At 47.3% G+C, this 17240-nt stretch overlaps 1 protein-coding gene across 3 annotated transcripts in view; it reads right to left on the bottom strand.

Annotated features, from left to right (window-relative positions):
- Positions 1 to 13405: 13405 nt before the first annotated feature.
- Positions 13406 to 17240, bottom strand: part of GOLGA3 (golgin A3) — a 132149-nt gene continuing 128314 nt past the window's right edge. For all 3 annotated transcript variants that reach the window (XM_073559030.1, XM_073559031.1, XM_073559032.1), the window contains one exon: positions 13406 to 16146. In XM_073559030.1, the coding sequence (XP_073415131.1) occupies positions 15957 to 16146 (190 nt within the window). In that variant the 3' untranslated portion in view covers positions 13406 to 15956. The remainder of the gene's footprint in view (positions 16147 to 17240) is intronic.

Genomic DNA, 17240 nt, shown 5'->3' with positions numbered 1-17240 from the left:
CTCCTCACTGTGAGTGCCCGTCAAAAGCGGGGTGCCACTGGTGGGGGTAGTTGGCCCTGGAAGCTCCGTAGTCGCAGCTGCTCTAATCCCGATGAGCCAGCTTGTATTTGCTGGTACTGTTCTAAATGTTATTTTCTGATGGTGGTTCAATAAAAGCATTACCACAATGTTTTACCCTCATCCCTTGTTGTCTGAGTAGTGTTTTGCCCACGGAAAGGAGTGCAGGTATTCAGTGTGATGAGTCCGGGTCCATGAAGTCTTTCTAAAGACAGCTGGGCCAGCGGATGAGAGCACCCACTGACCCACTTGTCTTCACACTGGGCGGCAGCAGTAGGATACTACTAAGTTCAGCGAATATTCGTAGACACCCTCAGAGCTCCACAACCAGGTAAGCATATAGACAGACACAGCAGACCATAGGTGAGGCATACACAGTATGTTTTGGACTCCATTATGTCCAACCCCAGCAGCTAGGCCTTCAGAAGAGGACTGGAGTTGATATAAAGCCTCAACAGGAAATAGCAACTACAGGAGTTGTGCCAGCTCCAAGGGATCGAATACAGGACCACCATCACTTGGTCGGGTTTGATAAATTTGTCCTTTGTGATGCCCAGAACATCACTGTCAGCTTCCTAAGCTTGTTGTTACCTCCTCTCTGTGAGTGCCTGCCAAAAAGCAGGTTGCCACTGGTGGGGATAGTCGGACCTGTAAGCCCCGAAGTCGCAGTTGCTCTAATTCCATCAAGTCAGCGGAAGAGTGAGATTCTGTAATATGCACCATCTTGTGTACTTGCTGGGACTGATATTGTCTGTTAGTGGTTCAATAAAGTATTGCCACACTGTTTTACCCACATCCTGGGTTGTCTTAGTAGTATTCTGCCCACGGGAAAGAAGTGTGGGCATTCAGCGGACGAGTGTACTCACTAACCCCCGCGTTTCCACTGATACGTCCATCCGATTTTGTGTGTACAGGAGCTGTGAATGCACGATCGCTAACAGGTGTTCAGCTGACATGACAGCTGACTGCCGGCACTCACTGCCAGGATGGGTGCCCGCACTACTTCCATCAGTTTAGCCATCTAAATGCGATCCATATCGATCGCAGCATTTAGAAGACAGGGAGGGGGCTCCCTCTTGCTCTCCGTTTGGAGTTATCGCAAGGGGCCCACTCATGGTGATGCGATGTAAGCATGACAACATCTGAGTCACCAGGCACTAGCAAATTAGTTACATCATGTGCAGTGCATGATCTAACTAACTTGTGTCTCCAGCACTGACAGGTTATGGCACGATTGAAGTGTCATGGGGTAAGGTCCTACCTCGCAGAACACAGAGGGTAAGATGTGGATGGCACCACACTGTTCTCTTGGTCGCTTATTTTTGGGAAAACAGAGTGAGAAGTTACACCCTGTCACCAAAAAAAACAAAAGTTGTGCTATTTCAACTAAATAATTTAAGTATTGTGTGTCTTCGCATACAATAAGGCTTCTGTTTTGCTGACATGTAACTTTAAACATTTAGAAGTAAAAACCGATTTAGCTAAATTGAAGGAAGCGCAACATACATACCAGTGAACCAAGGCAAATTCAGGGGTGATCAGGTTAGCGGCCTAAACTCAAGCACAGTTATGTTGACCCACAGTGACTTCTGGCTGACTGCACAAGCCCAAAACATTTTGAGGGATTACCCTGAAATGATTGGGTTCTCCTTATCATGAAGCTAGTGCTTCTCTCGACATGACGCATCACAGAAGCGTACTTTCACAAATAGGCTGCTTAAAGGGAACCTGTCAAAAGTTTTGGCTGATATAAGTTATGGCTATCACCTTTCAGGGCTGATACACAGCATTCTATAATGCTGTGTATCTGCCCCCAACCTGACCTGTAAGAGTAGAAAAATAACTTATTATACTCACCTGCAGAACGGTCCGGTCTGATGGGTGTCGCTGGTCCTGGTCCAGCACCTTCCGTCTTCTTATGATTGCCGTCCTCCTGCTTGCTTCATGTCGCGCTCCTGTGCAGGCGTACTTCTCTGCCCTGTTGAGGGCAGAGCAAAGTACTGCAGTGCGCAGGTGGCAGGAAAGGTCAAAGAGCCCCGATGCAAGCAAGTACGCTTGCGCAGGAGAACGATGCCGAGGAGACTGTGTGGATGATGCAGGGACGCATCATAAATACGAAGCAAGCAGGAGTATGGGGATAGTATGAAGATGGGAGACGCCGGACAAGGACCAGCGACACCCATCGGACCGCTCCGCAGGTGAGTATACCACCACCATGGTTACTTACCGGTAGCCGGTTTTTCCGGAACCCATGACAGCACACCTGAGAGAGGGATCCACCCCGCCAGGACAGGAACCTACTGAGATATAAGGGGCGGCACCTCTCTCCCGCTTCAGTTGGGTTACAGAGCATTGAAAGGACTTCCCACTTAGTTACATGTTAATCCAGCACCACATCACACAAATGCACCCTACAAATTGTGCACACCCACACGGTGAAAAGGGGGGGGGTATACGGATGCTGTCATGGGTTCCGGAAAAACCGGCTACCGGTAAGTAACCATGGTGGTTTTCCCTTCACCCATGACAGCACACCTGAGAGACTTTTGGAGACTTCGAAACACCTTAGGGAGGGACCACCGCTTGTAGCACCCTTCCACCAAAGGTTAAGTCAGCAGAGGAGGATAGATTTAATCTATAATGCTTAAAGAAGGTGGAAGGTGAGGCCCAGGTAGCGGCCTTACAAATCTGATCAATTGATACCTCTGCCTTTTCAGCCCAGGAGGTCGCCACGGCTCTGGTGGAATGAGCCTTGATGCCGTCAGGAATCGGGATACCACTAGCTGAGTAGGCTACACTAATGGCCTCCCTAATCCATCTAGCAATAGTCCCTTTTGAAACCCCATAGCCTTTCCTGGCACCCTGAAAAGCTACGAATAGGGATTGGGACTTCCTCCACTGGCTGGTGACAGATACAGTATGTATTCTAGCAGGGATCTCTTAACGTCCAAACTATGGAACTTTTCTTCCCCTGGATTCTTTGGATTATCACAGAAGGATGGGAGGACAATCTCCTGACCCCGATGGAAATCTGATGCTTCCTTAGGCAGATAAGCGGGGTCTGTCCTTAGCACCACGCTGTCCTGAAAAACTTGTGTATAGGGTGGATTTACTGAGAGAGCCTGCAGGTCGCTTATCCTACGGGCTGATGTAAGGGCCACTAAAATGATTGTTTTTAGGGTCAGAAATTTTACGGGGAGCTGATGTAATGGCTCATATGGTTCTTTTGTAAGGGCCTCTAGTATTAGGTTTAAATCCCAGGGAGCTATCTTGGGTATTGGAATAGGCTTAGCCCTATGACATGATTTGATGAATCTGGCTATCCATCTACAGTATTTGCTGCTAAGTTGCAGTTATAGAGCGCCCCTAGTGCAGATACCTGAACCTTAAGCATATTTACCGCTAACCCCAGCTGTAATCCTGCCTGTAAAAACTCCAAGATGGCATTCATCGGGGGTTCTTGTTCTAACGGCTTACCTAGGAACTGTAAGAATTTATTCCATGTTCTGCCGTAGATGTTAGTCGTTACCGGTTTCCTACTATTAAGCAGGGTGGCCACCAACCCCGGAGAGAAACCTTTACCCCTTAAAAGCGACCTTTCAAATTCCATGCCGTCAGATGGAATCCCTTGACCTGTGCGTGGAGTATCGGGCCCTGGGCTAGAAGGTCCGGGATTTCTGGCAGAACCCATGGATCGGAGAGGGACATCCTCCGCAGTAGCGCAAACCAGGGCCTTTTTGGCCAAAATGGGGCTGTTAGAATTACTCTGGCTTGATCGCTCCTGATCTTCTTGACCACCGTTGGGATCAGAGCGACTGGGGGGGAACGCATAGGCCAGCTTGAAGTCCCACTGAATATGCAGAGAGTCCACTGCCCATGGATCTTCTCTTGGGTTTAGGGAGCAAAACCTTTGTGTTTGCCTGTTGTGTTTGTTGGCAAAGAGGTCTAGCACTGGTACCCCCCAAAGCTGCGTTAGTTTTTGGAAAATGGACCGATTTAGGACCCATTCTCACTGCCTCAGAGTATTGCGGCTTAGGAAATCGGCCTCTATGTTTTCCGCCCCTTTTATTTGTAAGGCTGTTAAGGAGTGATAAGGTACTGTCACACTTAGCGATGTACCAGCGATCCCGACCAGCGATATGACGCGGTCAGGATCGCTGGTACATCGCTAAGTGGTCGCTAGTGAGTTGCCACACAGGCAGATCTCACCAGCGACATCGCTGGGGACGGGGATCGCTACTTACCTGTCACACCAGGCGATCCTGCGTCCTCCCGCCCGGCTCCACGCGTCGCTCGTCGTCACAGCAGGAAGCGCCGCAGGAAGCTGACGACGAGAAACGGCCCAGGACGTTCTCGCGCGATCAGCGATAACCAGCGGGGGAGCCGGTCGTAGGTAAGTATCACACACAGAGATATCGCTAGCAATATCGCTGCTACGTCACTAGTTATAGCGATATTGCTAGCGATATCTCTTAGTGTGACATACCCTTAAGTGTTGCTCCGCCTTGCCCAGGATGTCGTCTGCTGCTTTCATGAGGGAGTATGATCTTGTTCCCCCTTGGTGGTTGATGTATGCCACCATCACTTTGTTGTCTGATATGATGCGGACATTGCGACCCCTGAGTAGAGGAAAAAGCCCACAGTTCTGAGATTGGAGGATGCCCTCCTTTCTTGAGGTGTCCAGGACCCCTGGTCTACGTGACCCCTTAAGTGCGCCCCCCACCCCAGGGAGCTTGCGTCTGTTAGAATCACGTCTGTCGCCTGTTTGTCCCAAGGTATTCCCGCGGCCAAATTTGTACTGTCTAGCCACCAGTTGAGAGAGTCTCTGGTCTCTAATGAAAGCTCCAGACCTCCTTCTAAACGCCCTCTTAGCGATCTTTATGCTGCTAGTATCTCCCACTGGAGTTGACGGGTGTGAAATTGAGCCCACCTGACCGCCGGAATACAGTACGTCAAGGTGCCTAGCAGGGACATCGCTTTCCTCAACGTCATCTGAGGTTGGTTTCGGGCAGCCCAAGCCATGTTCCGTACCTTCTCTATTCTGGCCTCCGGAAGCAGACACACCTGCTGTTCTGAGTCCAGGATAAATCCCAGGAAGGTCTTGTTGCTTTAGGGGTTGTAGTTTTGACTTTTTGAAATTTATTATCCACCCTAATTCTTGTAAGGTGTTGGTCACCTGGCTTAACTGCGCAGTACATTGGTTCTCGGAGTTGCCCACTATGAGGAAATCGTCCAGATAGGGTATTATGACTGTATCGTGAATCCGAAGGAAAGCTGTTACCTCCGCTATGACCTTGGTGAAAACTCTCGGGGCTATGGATATACCAAACTGAAGAGCTGTAAATTGGAAATGCTTCAGTACGCCTTGAAAGTATTAAGTTACGTACCGGTAACGGTATTTTTCGGAAGCCCACGACAGCACCACGAGAGAGGGGATCCGCCCTTCGGGAACAGGAAACCTACAGATACAAAAAGGGTGGCACCTCTCCCACGCATCAGTTGGATTACAGAGCTTGAGAGGCTACCATGGTTAGTACACCGCATATACACAATATATACAACCTATCCTATTTACAATTTTTTAAGCCATCTCCCACATAAGGTGAACTCGCGAAAACAATCCTCTAAAAGGGTGCACCCTTATACGTGAACAAGGGAGGGAACTAAGGGTGCTGTCATGGGCTTCCGAAAAATACCGTTACCGATACGTAACTTAATACTTTATTCGGACTCCCATGACAGCACCACGAGAGAATTACAGAGATGTAAACTAATTTAGGGAGGGACTACAGCCTGCAGCACCCTTAGCCCGAAGGTGAGATCTGAGGAGGCACCCATGTCTAACCAATAGTGGTTAAAAAAGGTGGAAGGAGATGACCAGGTGGCCGCCTTACATATCTGGTCAATTGATACTCCCGATCTCTCTGCCCAGGATGATGCCATGGCACGAGTGGAATGCGCCCTCAGGTTCTGTGGAGCCGGACCGCCACCTGCTGTGTAGGCAAGAGAGATAGCCTCCCTAATCCACCTCGCTAATGTGCGCTTTGACACTCTACACCCTTTCCTGGGACCTTGGAAGGATAAAAATAATGCGTTCTCCTTCCTCCAAGGATCCGTGGCTGCTAAATATTTAAGTAGGCATCTCTTAACATCTAGAGCCTGAAGTTTTTGTTCTTTAGGATTGGTTGGATTAGGGAGGAAGGAAGGCAGAACTATTTCTTCTGTCCTATGAAAACGAGATGCTACCTTGGGAAGGTATGCCGGGTCTGGCCTTAGGATTACTCTATCCTGCAAGAATTCTGTGTAAGGGGGCAATCTCGAAAGTGCCTGTATGTCGCCTATTCTACGTGCAGATGTTATTGCTACCAAAAAGGCTGTCTTAAGTGATATCATTTTTAGTGGAAGCAGAATCCAGAGGTTCAAATGGTTTTTCTGTCATGGCTGTCAGGACTAAATCTAAGTCCCAAGGTATACACCTATCTTTGAGTATGGGTCTCGATCTGGTAACCACCTTAATGAATCTCGCCACCCAATGGTTACCGGCAATGTCGCATGCAAATAGGGCCCCTAAAGCTGAAACCTGTACTTTCAATGTACTAGTGGAAAGGCCCAACTCGAGACCCCTCTGGAGGAATTCTAGAATCTGTTTTACGGGTATTCCTTCCCTGATATTAAAGTCAAAGGTGGACAGGAATCGCCTCCAGGTCCTAGCATAGATACCTGTGGTGGTTTGTTTCCTACTTTTTAGGAGTGTATCGATTACATTTTTTGAGAAACCTCTATCCCTCAATAGTGTCCTCTCAAACACCATGCCGTCAAACGGAGTCCCGCTACTTGTGGGTGGTTAACTGGCCCCTGGTAGAGGAGATCTGGAAGGTTCGGCAGTACCCAGGGATCGCTTACTGACATGGTCCTCAACCATGCAAACCAGGTCCTTTTGGGCCAGAAGGGGGCAATCAATATGACTTTTGCCCCGTCTTCCCTGATCTTCCTCACTACCAGAGGTAGAAGGTTCAAAGGCGGAAAAGCATAAGCCAGCGAGAACTCCCATTTTATTTGGAGGGCGTCCACGGCCAGTGGATTTTCCCTGGGATTTAGGGAACAGAAAGTTTTTTCCTTCCTGTTTTCTTTGGTGGCAAAGAGGTCCACCTCCGGTTGACCCCATTTGCGGACAATCTGGTTGTAGATGTCTGAGTTTAAAGCCCATTCTCCCTGCTTTAGGGCCCTGCGGCTTAGAAAGTCTGCCTTCATGTTGTCTTTTCCGCTGATGTGGAGCGCGGTTAAAGATAGAAAATTTTTCTCTGCTATCTGAAGGAGACGTTCCGTTATCCGCATCAGGGCGTTGGAGCGGGTTCCACCTTGGTGGTTGACATAGGCTACCGCTACCTGGTTGTCCAAGAGTATCCTCACATGATGGCCCTGTAGATACATAATGAGTTTTTTAATGGCCAATTCAATCGCCAGCAGCTCCCTCTGGTTAGATGAGGTCTCAGTGGTACAGGGACAGTGGGACTCCGATGCTATGTTCCCCATATGGGCCCCCCAACCCCAAGGACTAGCGTCTGTGGTTATTACGCGGGTTATCTGCATCACCCAGGGCACCCCCGAGGCTAAATTTCCGACATCGAGCCACCACCTAAGAGATGTAATAGTTTAGGGGCTTAACAATACTTGACCCTGCAAGAAGCCCTCTAAGGTTCTGCTATTAACCAGGACGTCTTTCTGAAGGGCCCTAGTGTGGAATTGTGCCCACTTGACCACTGGGATACATGAGGTTAGGGAGCCTAACAGGGACATGGCCTGCCTCAGGGTCATGGAGGGTCTATCGATTGCCCGAAGAACCTGCTGTTGTATCTGCTGTATTTTATCTAATGGTAACAGACACTGCTGAGTTTCTGAATTTAACTGCAAGCCTAGAAACTTCTGGACCTTTAAGGCTGAAATCGGGATTTCTCGTAATTTATTATCCATCCGAAGTTCTCTAATCTGGACTTAGCTTTTTCTATCTGAGATAGACAATGGTCCACTGAATTTCCCACAATCAAAAAATCATCTAAGTATGGGATAATTAAGATGTCAACTTCCCGTAAATGAGCCATAACTTCGGCCACTATTTTTGTAAATACCCGGGGCGCTGCTGAGAGACCAAAGGGAAGGGCTCTATATTGATAATGACGGATTATACCGTCTATTGATACCGCCACTCTCAGGAACTGCTGGAAATCTGCGTGGATGGGCACATGATAGTATGCGTCTTTCAAGTTCACGAGCGCCATAAAACACCCTTCAAACAGCATCTTTATTGTAGAATTAATGGACTCCATTTTAAAGGTGCGTTTAACCAAAAATTCATTAAGGAAATGTAAATTAATAATCGTTATGAATGTTTTATCCGGTTTTTGGATTAGGAATAAGGGAGAGTAGAACCCTCTTCCTCTCTCAGATTCTGGAACCTCTATCAGAACGTTTTTCAGGCATAGGTTCAAGACCTCTGCTTCTAAAGCCGCTTGCTCGAGGGGTGAAGACCTTAAGGGTGTTGGTTAAAAGGTATTCCGTGGGACTTGAGTGAACTCCAACCTGAGTCCGGTGGCTATCACATTCCGCACCCAGTCACTATTGGTGACCTGTAGCCATGCTGGGAGGAAGGATGACAGTCTACCCCCCACAGGAATTGCTAGTCATTGGTTCTGTCTTTTTCGCTCTCTCGACGAGCGTCTGAACATAAAACCCGTACCTCTTCTCCTTCTATCCTCCCATCTGGGACGGTCTCTATTAGGTGAAGGGTTACGCCTTCTCCCTTGACCGAATCTCCTATTAAACGGACGTCGGTAAGATGCGGACCAAAGATTTGGGAATTTTTTCTTATCATCCCCGGCCTTCTCCAGCAGTTCATCCAGGACTGAATATCTCCCGGCAAGCACTTTAGCCACAGGGCTCTCCGAGCCGCATTTGTGAGTCCTGCTGCCCTGGCAGCCATTCTGACTGCATCAGCCGAGGCATCTGCTAGGAAGGCTGCGCCATCCTGAATTATTGGTAGGGCCCCAAGGATTGCCTGTCTAGATGTTCCTTGTTTTAACTGAGACTCTAACTGGTCCAACCAGACCATCATGGACCTGGCCGTGCAAGTTGATGCTACTGCTGGTCTTAAGGAACCAGCTGCCATCTCCCAGGTATTTTTAAGGAAGGTATCTGCCTTCCTGTCTAGAGGATCTTTAAGGGACCCCATGTCCTCAAAGGGTAGTGAGGATCTTTTCGATGCTTTCGCAATAGCTGCTTCTAATTTGGGGGCCTTGTCCCAAGTATTCATTGTTGAATCGTCAAAGGGATATCTCCGCTTGAGGGCTGGTGGTAGCGACCCTCTTTTATCTGGCTTTTTCCACTCTCTGCGGATGAGATCCTGAATCTTTTCGTTTAGTGGGAAGACTCTACGCTTCCTCTGCTCTAGCCCCCCGAACATTACATCCTGCATGGATAATTGAGGCTTCGGCTCCTCCACCTCCATTGTCCCTCTGACTGCTTTTACTAACTTGTCTACTCGGTCAAGCGGCAGGCAAAACCGACCAGAGTCCTCTTCTTCTGAGGAGGACGAGGGAGATGAAATATGGGAGTCCTTACTTCTCCTCCACTCTGTCGAGGAATCCGACTCCACCGGGTCCTCACCCCTTAAACTTTCTGGTTGGGACAGGGATTTTAGGGTTTCCTTCATCTCTGCCCTTACTATATCCCTTAAACACGCCGCTACTCCGGGCGACTCCTCCGCCACTCTCTGCTGGATACAGGGGGGACACAACTTTTTGGGGCATGAGTCTGGTAACGGGCATGCACAGAGTGCGCATTCCCTGTGTTTGGTTTTACTCGTAGCTTTCTTCCCCTAGAATAAAACACAGAAGGAGGCCCCGTCACTGAGTGAACATTCACGAAGATCACTTACCAGTGCCACAATCAAGTACCAGAGAATGAGGGGGATTTTTGTCAGTCGATGCTCCTGTCCGCCTAGAGGAGCCTTTATGACTGGACTGGTCACTTCGTCCCGGACGCTCCTGTCACGGGCCTCTTTCTTCTTCTGTTTGACCTGCCTAAGGTCATCCAGGGGCGGCAGTGAAGATTGTCGCTGTTGCCGCCGTTGCTGCTGCTGCTGCTCCTGATCGCTCTCCATTACTGCTCGCAATAATGTGGCCAAGGCAAGGCACCCATCTAGGGTCCTGCCTATATACCCCTCCTCCAGACAGCAGATTTCCTCCTGCCGCGTCCTCCCCCCCTAATAGGGCCCCCCTCCCCAGCTGGCGCCGCTTTGGGCAGGGGAACCGGTGCTTACCGGCGTCCTCCCGATGGGCGCCGCCATCTTGGGTCCCTACGCAGTGGCGCCGCCGACCCGGAAGCACCCCAGGCTCCGCCCCGACGTCACCGCAACTCCGACGTGACCGGAAGTCACGCGGGGCGCTCCACTATTGAGCGCTCCCCGGCCCCAGTGCCCTGCAGCTGCGCCGGCCCCCCCAACCTCCGCGATCGCGCCGCCGGAGCTGGGAGCCCCCGGGGGGCATACTTACCGGCGGCGGCTTCCACTCCTGGAGACGGACCTCCTCCGGAGGCCGCTCCCTGCTGTATCCACCACCGCCGTGCCACCCATCCTGGGCCACCGTGGCGTCCTCCAGGAGCTCCGCACCAGGCCGAGGTAGGAGACCCCCTCGCTACCTGTACCGGCCGGCCGGCCTGGGATCCGGTATATCATCTGTAGGATCCCGTCCCCTCAGGAACAGGAAATCAACTGATGCGTGGGAGAGGTGCCACTCTTTTTGTATCTGTAGGTTTCCTGTTCCCGAAGGGCGGATCCCCTCTCTCATGGTGCGGTCATGGGAGTCCGAATAAAATAAAGAGCTACCCTCAAGTATTTTTGCTTTTGGTAATCTGGATGGATAGGGATATAATATGCATCATTCAGATCGACTACAGCCATAAAGCAATCTTGATGTAGTAGCTTTATGGCCGTAGTCACTGACTCCATCTTGAAGGTCTGATTTCCTATCCACTGATTGAGTCCTCTGAGGTTTATAATCGTCCTGAACAATTGGTCCGGTTTCTTGATCAAAAAAGTGGTGAATAAAAACCCCTTCCCTTCTGTGTGTCTGGGACTTCGTAAAGGACCTGTTTGTTTATTAGGTTCAGGATCTCCGCTTCCAAGGCCAACTGTTCTTCGGCTGCTTTTCTGATAGGAGTAACCACGAACACGGCTTTCGGCTGGTGAACAAAGGGGATTTTTAGGCCTTCTCTTAAGATGCCTAGGATCCAGGTATTGGAGATCTTTTCCCAGGCCTGGGAAAAGAGTGCCAACCGCAACCCTACTGGAATACTGGCGTCATTGTGATTTTTTTGAGGTGGAGGGACCCCACCAAACATAAATCCTGACTCTTTTTTCCTTTTGTCCTCCCATCTCCTTCTATCGGCCGGAGGACGCCCCCTGTTGAACCTTCCACCCCTCCAAAAGGGCTATCTTCTCTGCTCTGTTGGGAACCTGGGGAAGCCTTTTTTCCTATCGCTCGCTTTCTCCAGGATGTCGTCTAGGTTCTTCCCGAATAAGAACCGACCATCACAAGGGAGAGAGCACAGTTTAGCCTTAGATTGCAGGTCACCCGGACAGCCTTTAAGCCAAAGTGCCCGTCTAGCAGCATTTGATAAACTAGCCACTCTGGCCGTTAACCTCATAGAATCCACCGAGGTGCTAAAAAAGCTGCTGCCCCATGCAAGAGATACATATCCGCCAATATCTTCTCTCTTGGGACCTTTGATGCTAGTTTTTCTTCCAACTGCTGCAGCCAGATCATGAGGGAGCGTGCCGTGCAGGTGCCCGCTATTGCCGGCTTTAATTCTCCCGCTGTCGCTTCCCATGCATGCCTCAGATATGAGTCTGTTTTCTTGTCTAGTGGGTCTCTAAGAACCCCTGAATCTTCTAGGGGCAGGGCCGATTTCTAAGAAGACCTGGATACTGCTGCGTCTATTTTTGGGACCTTTCCTACAGGGTAAAGCATACAACAGAGAATCCCTATTAACATAAATGCTAGCATTCACGAAGATCACTCACCACCCGTAATCAAGGGTACCGGACTAGGAGGCTGTGTCGGAGCACGTGACCTGTGCTCTCTGGATCTCGAGGATTCTCCCGATCTGCGGCTGGGGCGGCTGCTGCTTGCTTGTTTGCGGCCGGAGGGCTGTGAGGGCGGCAGAGACAAGGACCTCTCCTGCTCTGACTCCATAGCTGCACCGTCTGCCCCTGCCGCAGCGTTTAAATACTCCTCCGTCCTCCGTTCAGCTGCCTCCCCTCCCCCCAGCGACCGCGGGCCGACCACCATCAGAAAAGCCGGCCGGCATCGCACCGGGCGCCATGACACCGTCACCTGGTGCTGACTTCAGCCGGCGCGCCCACAATCCTTTGCGCCGCTGACGTCAGTGGCCGGAAGACTCCCTCGTCTCTCCCGTCAGACACCTCGGGGATCGAGATGCGGGCGCGCGAGGGGAGGGGGCACGGTGGGGGCTTCCCGGAGCCACCGGGATCCCACCGACACCCACACGAACCCGGGGACTGTGCCTCCAGCACCCGACGGCCGGCGCTACAGGTAAGACACCTGTTCTTCCCGGGACGGGGCTGGGTCCCTTTTTTTTTTTCTTTCTTCTCTTTCTTCGCCCATGACAGGCACCGCCGACAGTGGGGTTCCTTCCAGGACAGGAACCCAACTGAAGTGGGGGAGAGGTGCCGCCCCTTATATCTCAGTAGGTTCCTGTCCTGGCGGGGCGGATCCCTCTCTCAGGTGTGCTGTCATGGGTGAAGGAAAAAAGTTATTTTTCTGCTCTTACAGGTCAGGTTGGGGGCAGAAATACAGCATTATTGAATGCTGTAAATAAGCCCTGAAAGGTGGTGGCTGTAACTTATGTCAGCCAAAACTGGTGACAGGTTCCCTTTAACACATAGCATTACATAGCTTTGCAATGTTAGTTCCACTCAGCACTTAATCTTGCTAAAATCCCTTGCTTTTTTCCTCTTTGCATTCCTTCCCATAGTATAGGTCATAAATGTAATAGCTGTAGGTCCCACATTGATCCCAAAAATAATCGTAAAGCTAAGAAATTTGTAAGGGAGGTAAGACAGAGCTCTATTGTCAGCTGCCAGAGGGGGTAGAAGACTGATTCAGCTCAAAGCGAGTCCGCAGTAGCACAGATAAGTATCATGACCAAGTGGGATATGTGAAGGCAAAAATAACTTTAAAACAGCTATTACAGCCTTTCAAAACTTTTGGAATGAAAATGAATAACCCTTTAAAAATATGATATATGGTGTCATATAAAAACAATACTTCAGTATTTTAACAAAAATAGTTTATTGCACAGAAAAAGAAACTTTGAAAGGAATCTTATGCACATTGTATCCACATGCTTTACAGAGCATTATATTATGTACAGTTTTAACAGTTTAAAAGTTGTAATCTTATATTATATAGATATTCCACATTTTATCATTTGCTTAAGATACATTTTCTTCGCTCTATAAATTAAAGCACATTAAACATTATTAATGAAAAAAATATTACATTGCAATATCTATTTGAGCAATCCACCAAATAGTAATGAAAATATGCCACAGACTTCCATAACATCACAAACCATTCAGAATCAACTACAAAACGCTAGAAGTTTTCATGTTTGCGGGGTATTATGGACTTTATTTTTATTTTTTACTTGCAAAGAATAAGTTTCCAATGAAAAATAAAAGCGCAAAGAATATTATCAAAAGCAATTCGGCAGATATTACTTTAGGGAACTTGGCGCTTTTATCCCTTATTGTGGTGGTAGTGTTAGAGAATAACCTAATCTTGGAACCCAAGAAAACATTGAAAGTCAGGTGTTCCAAAGTGCCTCTGAAATGTTACTGAGAAAAAGTTAAAACAATGTGTATTTACTAGATACTTCAGAATATGGACAGCATCCTTCATTTCTTAAGTATGCCTGTGACCCACAATCTACGCAGACAGCTATTTATTGCCTGAAAATACTGTCAGATGGGCGTTTGACTCTAGAAAAGAACTGTCTTCTATGAGCAAAGCACACACTATAAACCTAGTTTAGTTGATTTCTGGAATAACATTGGGAAAAACCATAAACTATTGTGCCTTTCTAACTGTGACCATACAACATATACGGATGAAACATGAAGAAAAAAATCAGTTTACAAATGAGAACACACCAATGTCCTGACTGCACACGTGAAAGGGTTTAGAGCACCTTTGGGTCTTATTCATCTACAATTATGGAAAAGTTGTTTTTTGACTTTCCCAACACTGGCAGGGAATCAGTCATTACATTACTGGCCATTTATAACTGACATGCAAAAACCCGAAAACATTAACCATTTGTCATGTGTTCTAAAAAGAATGAGGTGATCAAAAATTGCTTTATATTAGTAAAATGGCTTTGATACAACATAGACTGGATTTCCTAGGTGTGAAGAATACATACCCACTAATAGTTTATGCCACACCAACCTATTGAGATGAGAATATAGGCTGGACAAACAGCATGTACAGTAATTCATTAATACACTGCGGTTTTGCGCGCAGGAACCCAAGGAGGCTGCACAGGGCAATGATGGGGATTTCCTTCTGTTATTGGACCACTCTCTCTTAAATTGGCGTTGGCTATGATAACATGTCCAAGTTCTCTTTTGGCATATTATACATGAACTTATACATTAAAGGGGACTTGTCATCTCTCTAGACAGATCAGTTTAGATTGCCCCTAAAATAACAATGCTTAAACACTTTCTTTGAACGTTGCATTGTCCTGTACCTGTTGTTACCTTCCTCAATGAGAGTGGAGAGCTGCTGTAAATGGCTGATCCCTTTCTGAAGGACTTGGCACAGCCATGTAGTACCATATTATTTTCTGTAGTGGCTTCAGCAGGATTGTGTAGCTACCAGCAACTTCCTCTGGCTAATACGCGGGATGCCAGGGGATTTCAGTTTCAATTCCTTAGTTAAAGGTGCAAAAACCAATATTACCATATTACAAAGACAGTCACAAATTCTAAATGTCCAAACAGAAACACTCAGCAAAAATTAACATGTCAACTGCTCATAGGCACATGTGTTAGGCCATATCAGATTCAGTTCTGCCACATGGCACCAGTGATACATTTACAAACTATTTTATTCACTTGTATTAGTCCCAACAATCACATTTATGAGAACAATTCACACCACCACCATACATAAAAAAATATATCCTTCAGATCCATTTAATACTAGGAGACTGCCAGTAAAATACTAGAATGTTTTTTTCCTGAATGCTATGATGATGTTAGAGGAGTATAGGTTTCTGTCTGTGCCATATAATAAATAAGAACACCTTACGTTTACATGCCACCTTCATCTTACAGTGTGCATTAGTTCCCAAGCAGATACTTCTTTACCTGAATGCAGTTGACTTATCACTTACCGTATATTCGGGAACTGCTAATGGTTCTCAAAATAATTAGGACCTAATGTTATGAATATTTAATATAACAGCCATGGGTGAAAGGGGTAAAGCATTTTTTCATACCTATTCCTCTGGTAATATTCTACGTTCAATATTTCTGTATTTTCTGTTGGAAAGTACATGAAGAAAAGTGAAGCGTATTATCATTAAAAATTTGGAAATGAAGCTACACCCATCCTTTAATTTTTTTTTGTTACACAAGGCACATAACATGTGTGTTACTTACACAATATACATGTCATCAAATCCCCATGTCTTATAATGTCTCTTGCTTTTAAACATCAAAAATGTGCTGTGCTCTTTTGCTACCAGTCTGCTATGCAGATAGAAATGTTTCCTTCAAGAAATAAAAAGCAGCCAGAATAGTGGAGAACAGTCTATAATGCCTGCTCTTGTCTTTCGGTGTCATTAATGTTGAGGGTCTGATCCTGAAGATTTGCACTGCTCACAACTGGTGTGTCGGATAATGTAAAGTCCTGTAGTTGGCCCTCAGTCCAGGATGTCATTGATTCATGCACAGTTATGGTGTGCTCTTCCATTTGCTTTTGGAGACTGTCCATTTCTTGCCTAGAAAGTCAATGTTACAAAATTAACCCAATAAAATCAAAAGACGCAGACATTACCGAATAGAATTACAAATAAACTCCCATCTCATTGAGGCAGGAAGCTCAACTTCGAAAAGCTAGGTAATACTCTTGTATATGTGCAAAAAAGCATGTTTGGTGTAGCATAGTAGATGGTAAGCACTCCAGGCCTGAACCTTCTTCCCCAATGTACCCGTTCCATCATTTAGTCATTGTTCATATTCGTTTTCATTCTTTTCCCTCCCTTTTTAAACAGCCATAACTATTTTATATTTGCACTGACAAATATATGACTGGTTTTTAAAAAACAAAAATTCCAATTACAGAGGAATAGCGAAAATAACCTCACTATACCACCATTGTTTTTCGAGTTTTACGTTTATGGCCTTCACTGTACAGTAACAATGACCTGCAAATATGATTCTGAAGGTCAGCACGATTACGGAGAGAACAAACAAATATAATAAAATAATATATATATATTTTTTTTTTTATTTTATTGGTTTAATAAAATTCAGAATTTCGTAAAAAGAAAAAAAAAAAAAATTGGTTTGTGTTGCCATTTTCCTGACACCCGGAACTTTTTTATATTAGCATCACTGGAGCTGTGTGGGGGTTTGTTGTTTTGAGTGGCGAGCTGGAGCTGCTGTTTTTAAATATACAATTTTGAGGTACCATATTTTCCGGCGTATAAGACGACTGGGCATACAAGACGACCCTCCAACTTTTCCACTTAAAATATAAAATCTTCTTAAAAGTCGTGGGTCTTCTTATACGCCGGGTGTCATCTTATAGGGCGGGTGAGGATCAATCTGCATATGGTGGGGGGGAGTGGTCCCGATGACGCAGGGAGGGGGCGTCACACAGGGAAGGTGTAAGTGGCGGGACGAGATCTGAATCTGAGCATGCACCGCCCCCAGCGGCCATTTTCCCGGAGGCCACCGCATCGCAGCAATGGAGCTGCTGAGGCCTCCAGGCTTTGAGGAAATGCCGGCGGAGCCCCCCACGCTGCACAAAGAGAAGACGTCGCTGCACCCCAGCACAGAGACCCGCAAAGAGTACCGCTGCCACAATGAG

This window comes from Dendrobates tinctorius, unplaced genomic scaffold, assembly GCF_039654945.1.
Source record: "Dendrobates tinctorius isolate UK_male_01 unplaced genomic scaffold, ASM3965494v1 ptg000265l, whole genome shotgun sequence".
Lineage (NCBI taxonomy): Eukaryota > Metazoa > Chordata > Amphibia > Anura > Dendrobatidae > Dendrobates > Dendrobates tinctorius.
This window is presented reverse-complemented; position numbering and strand designations above follow the sequence as displayed.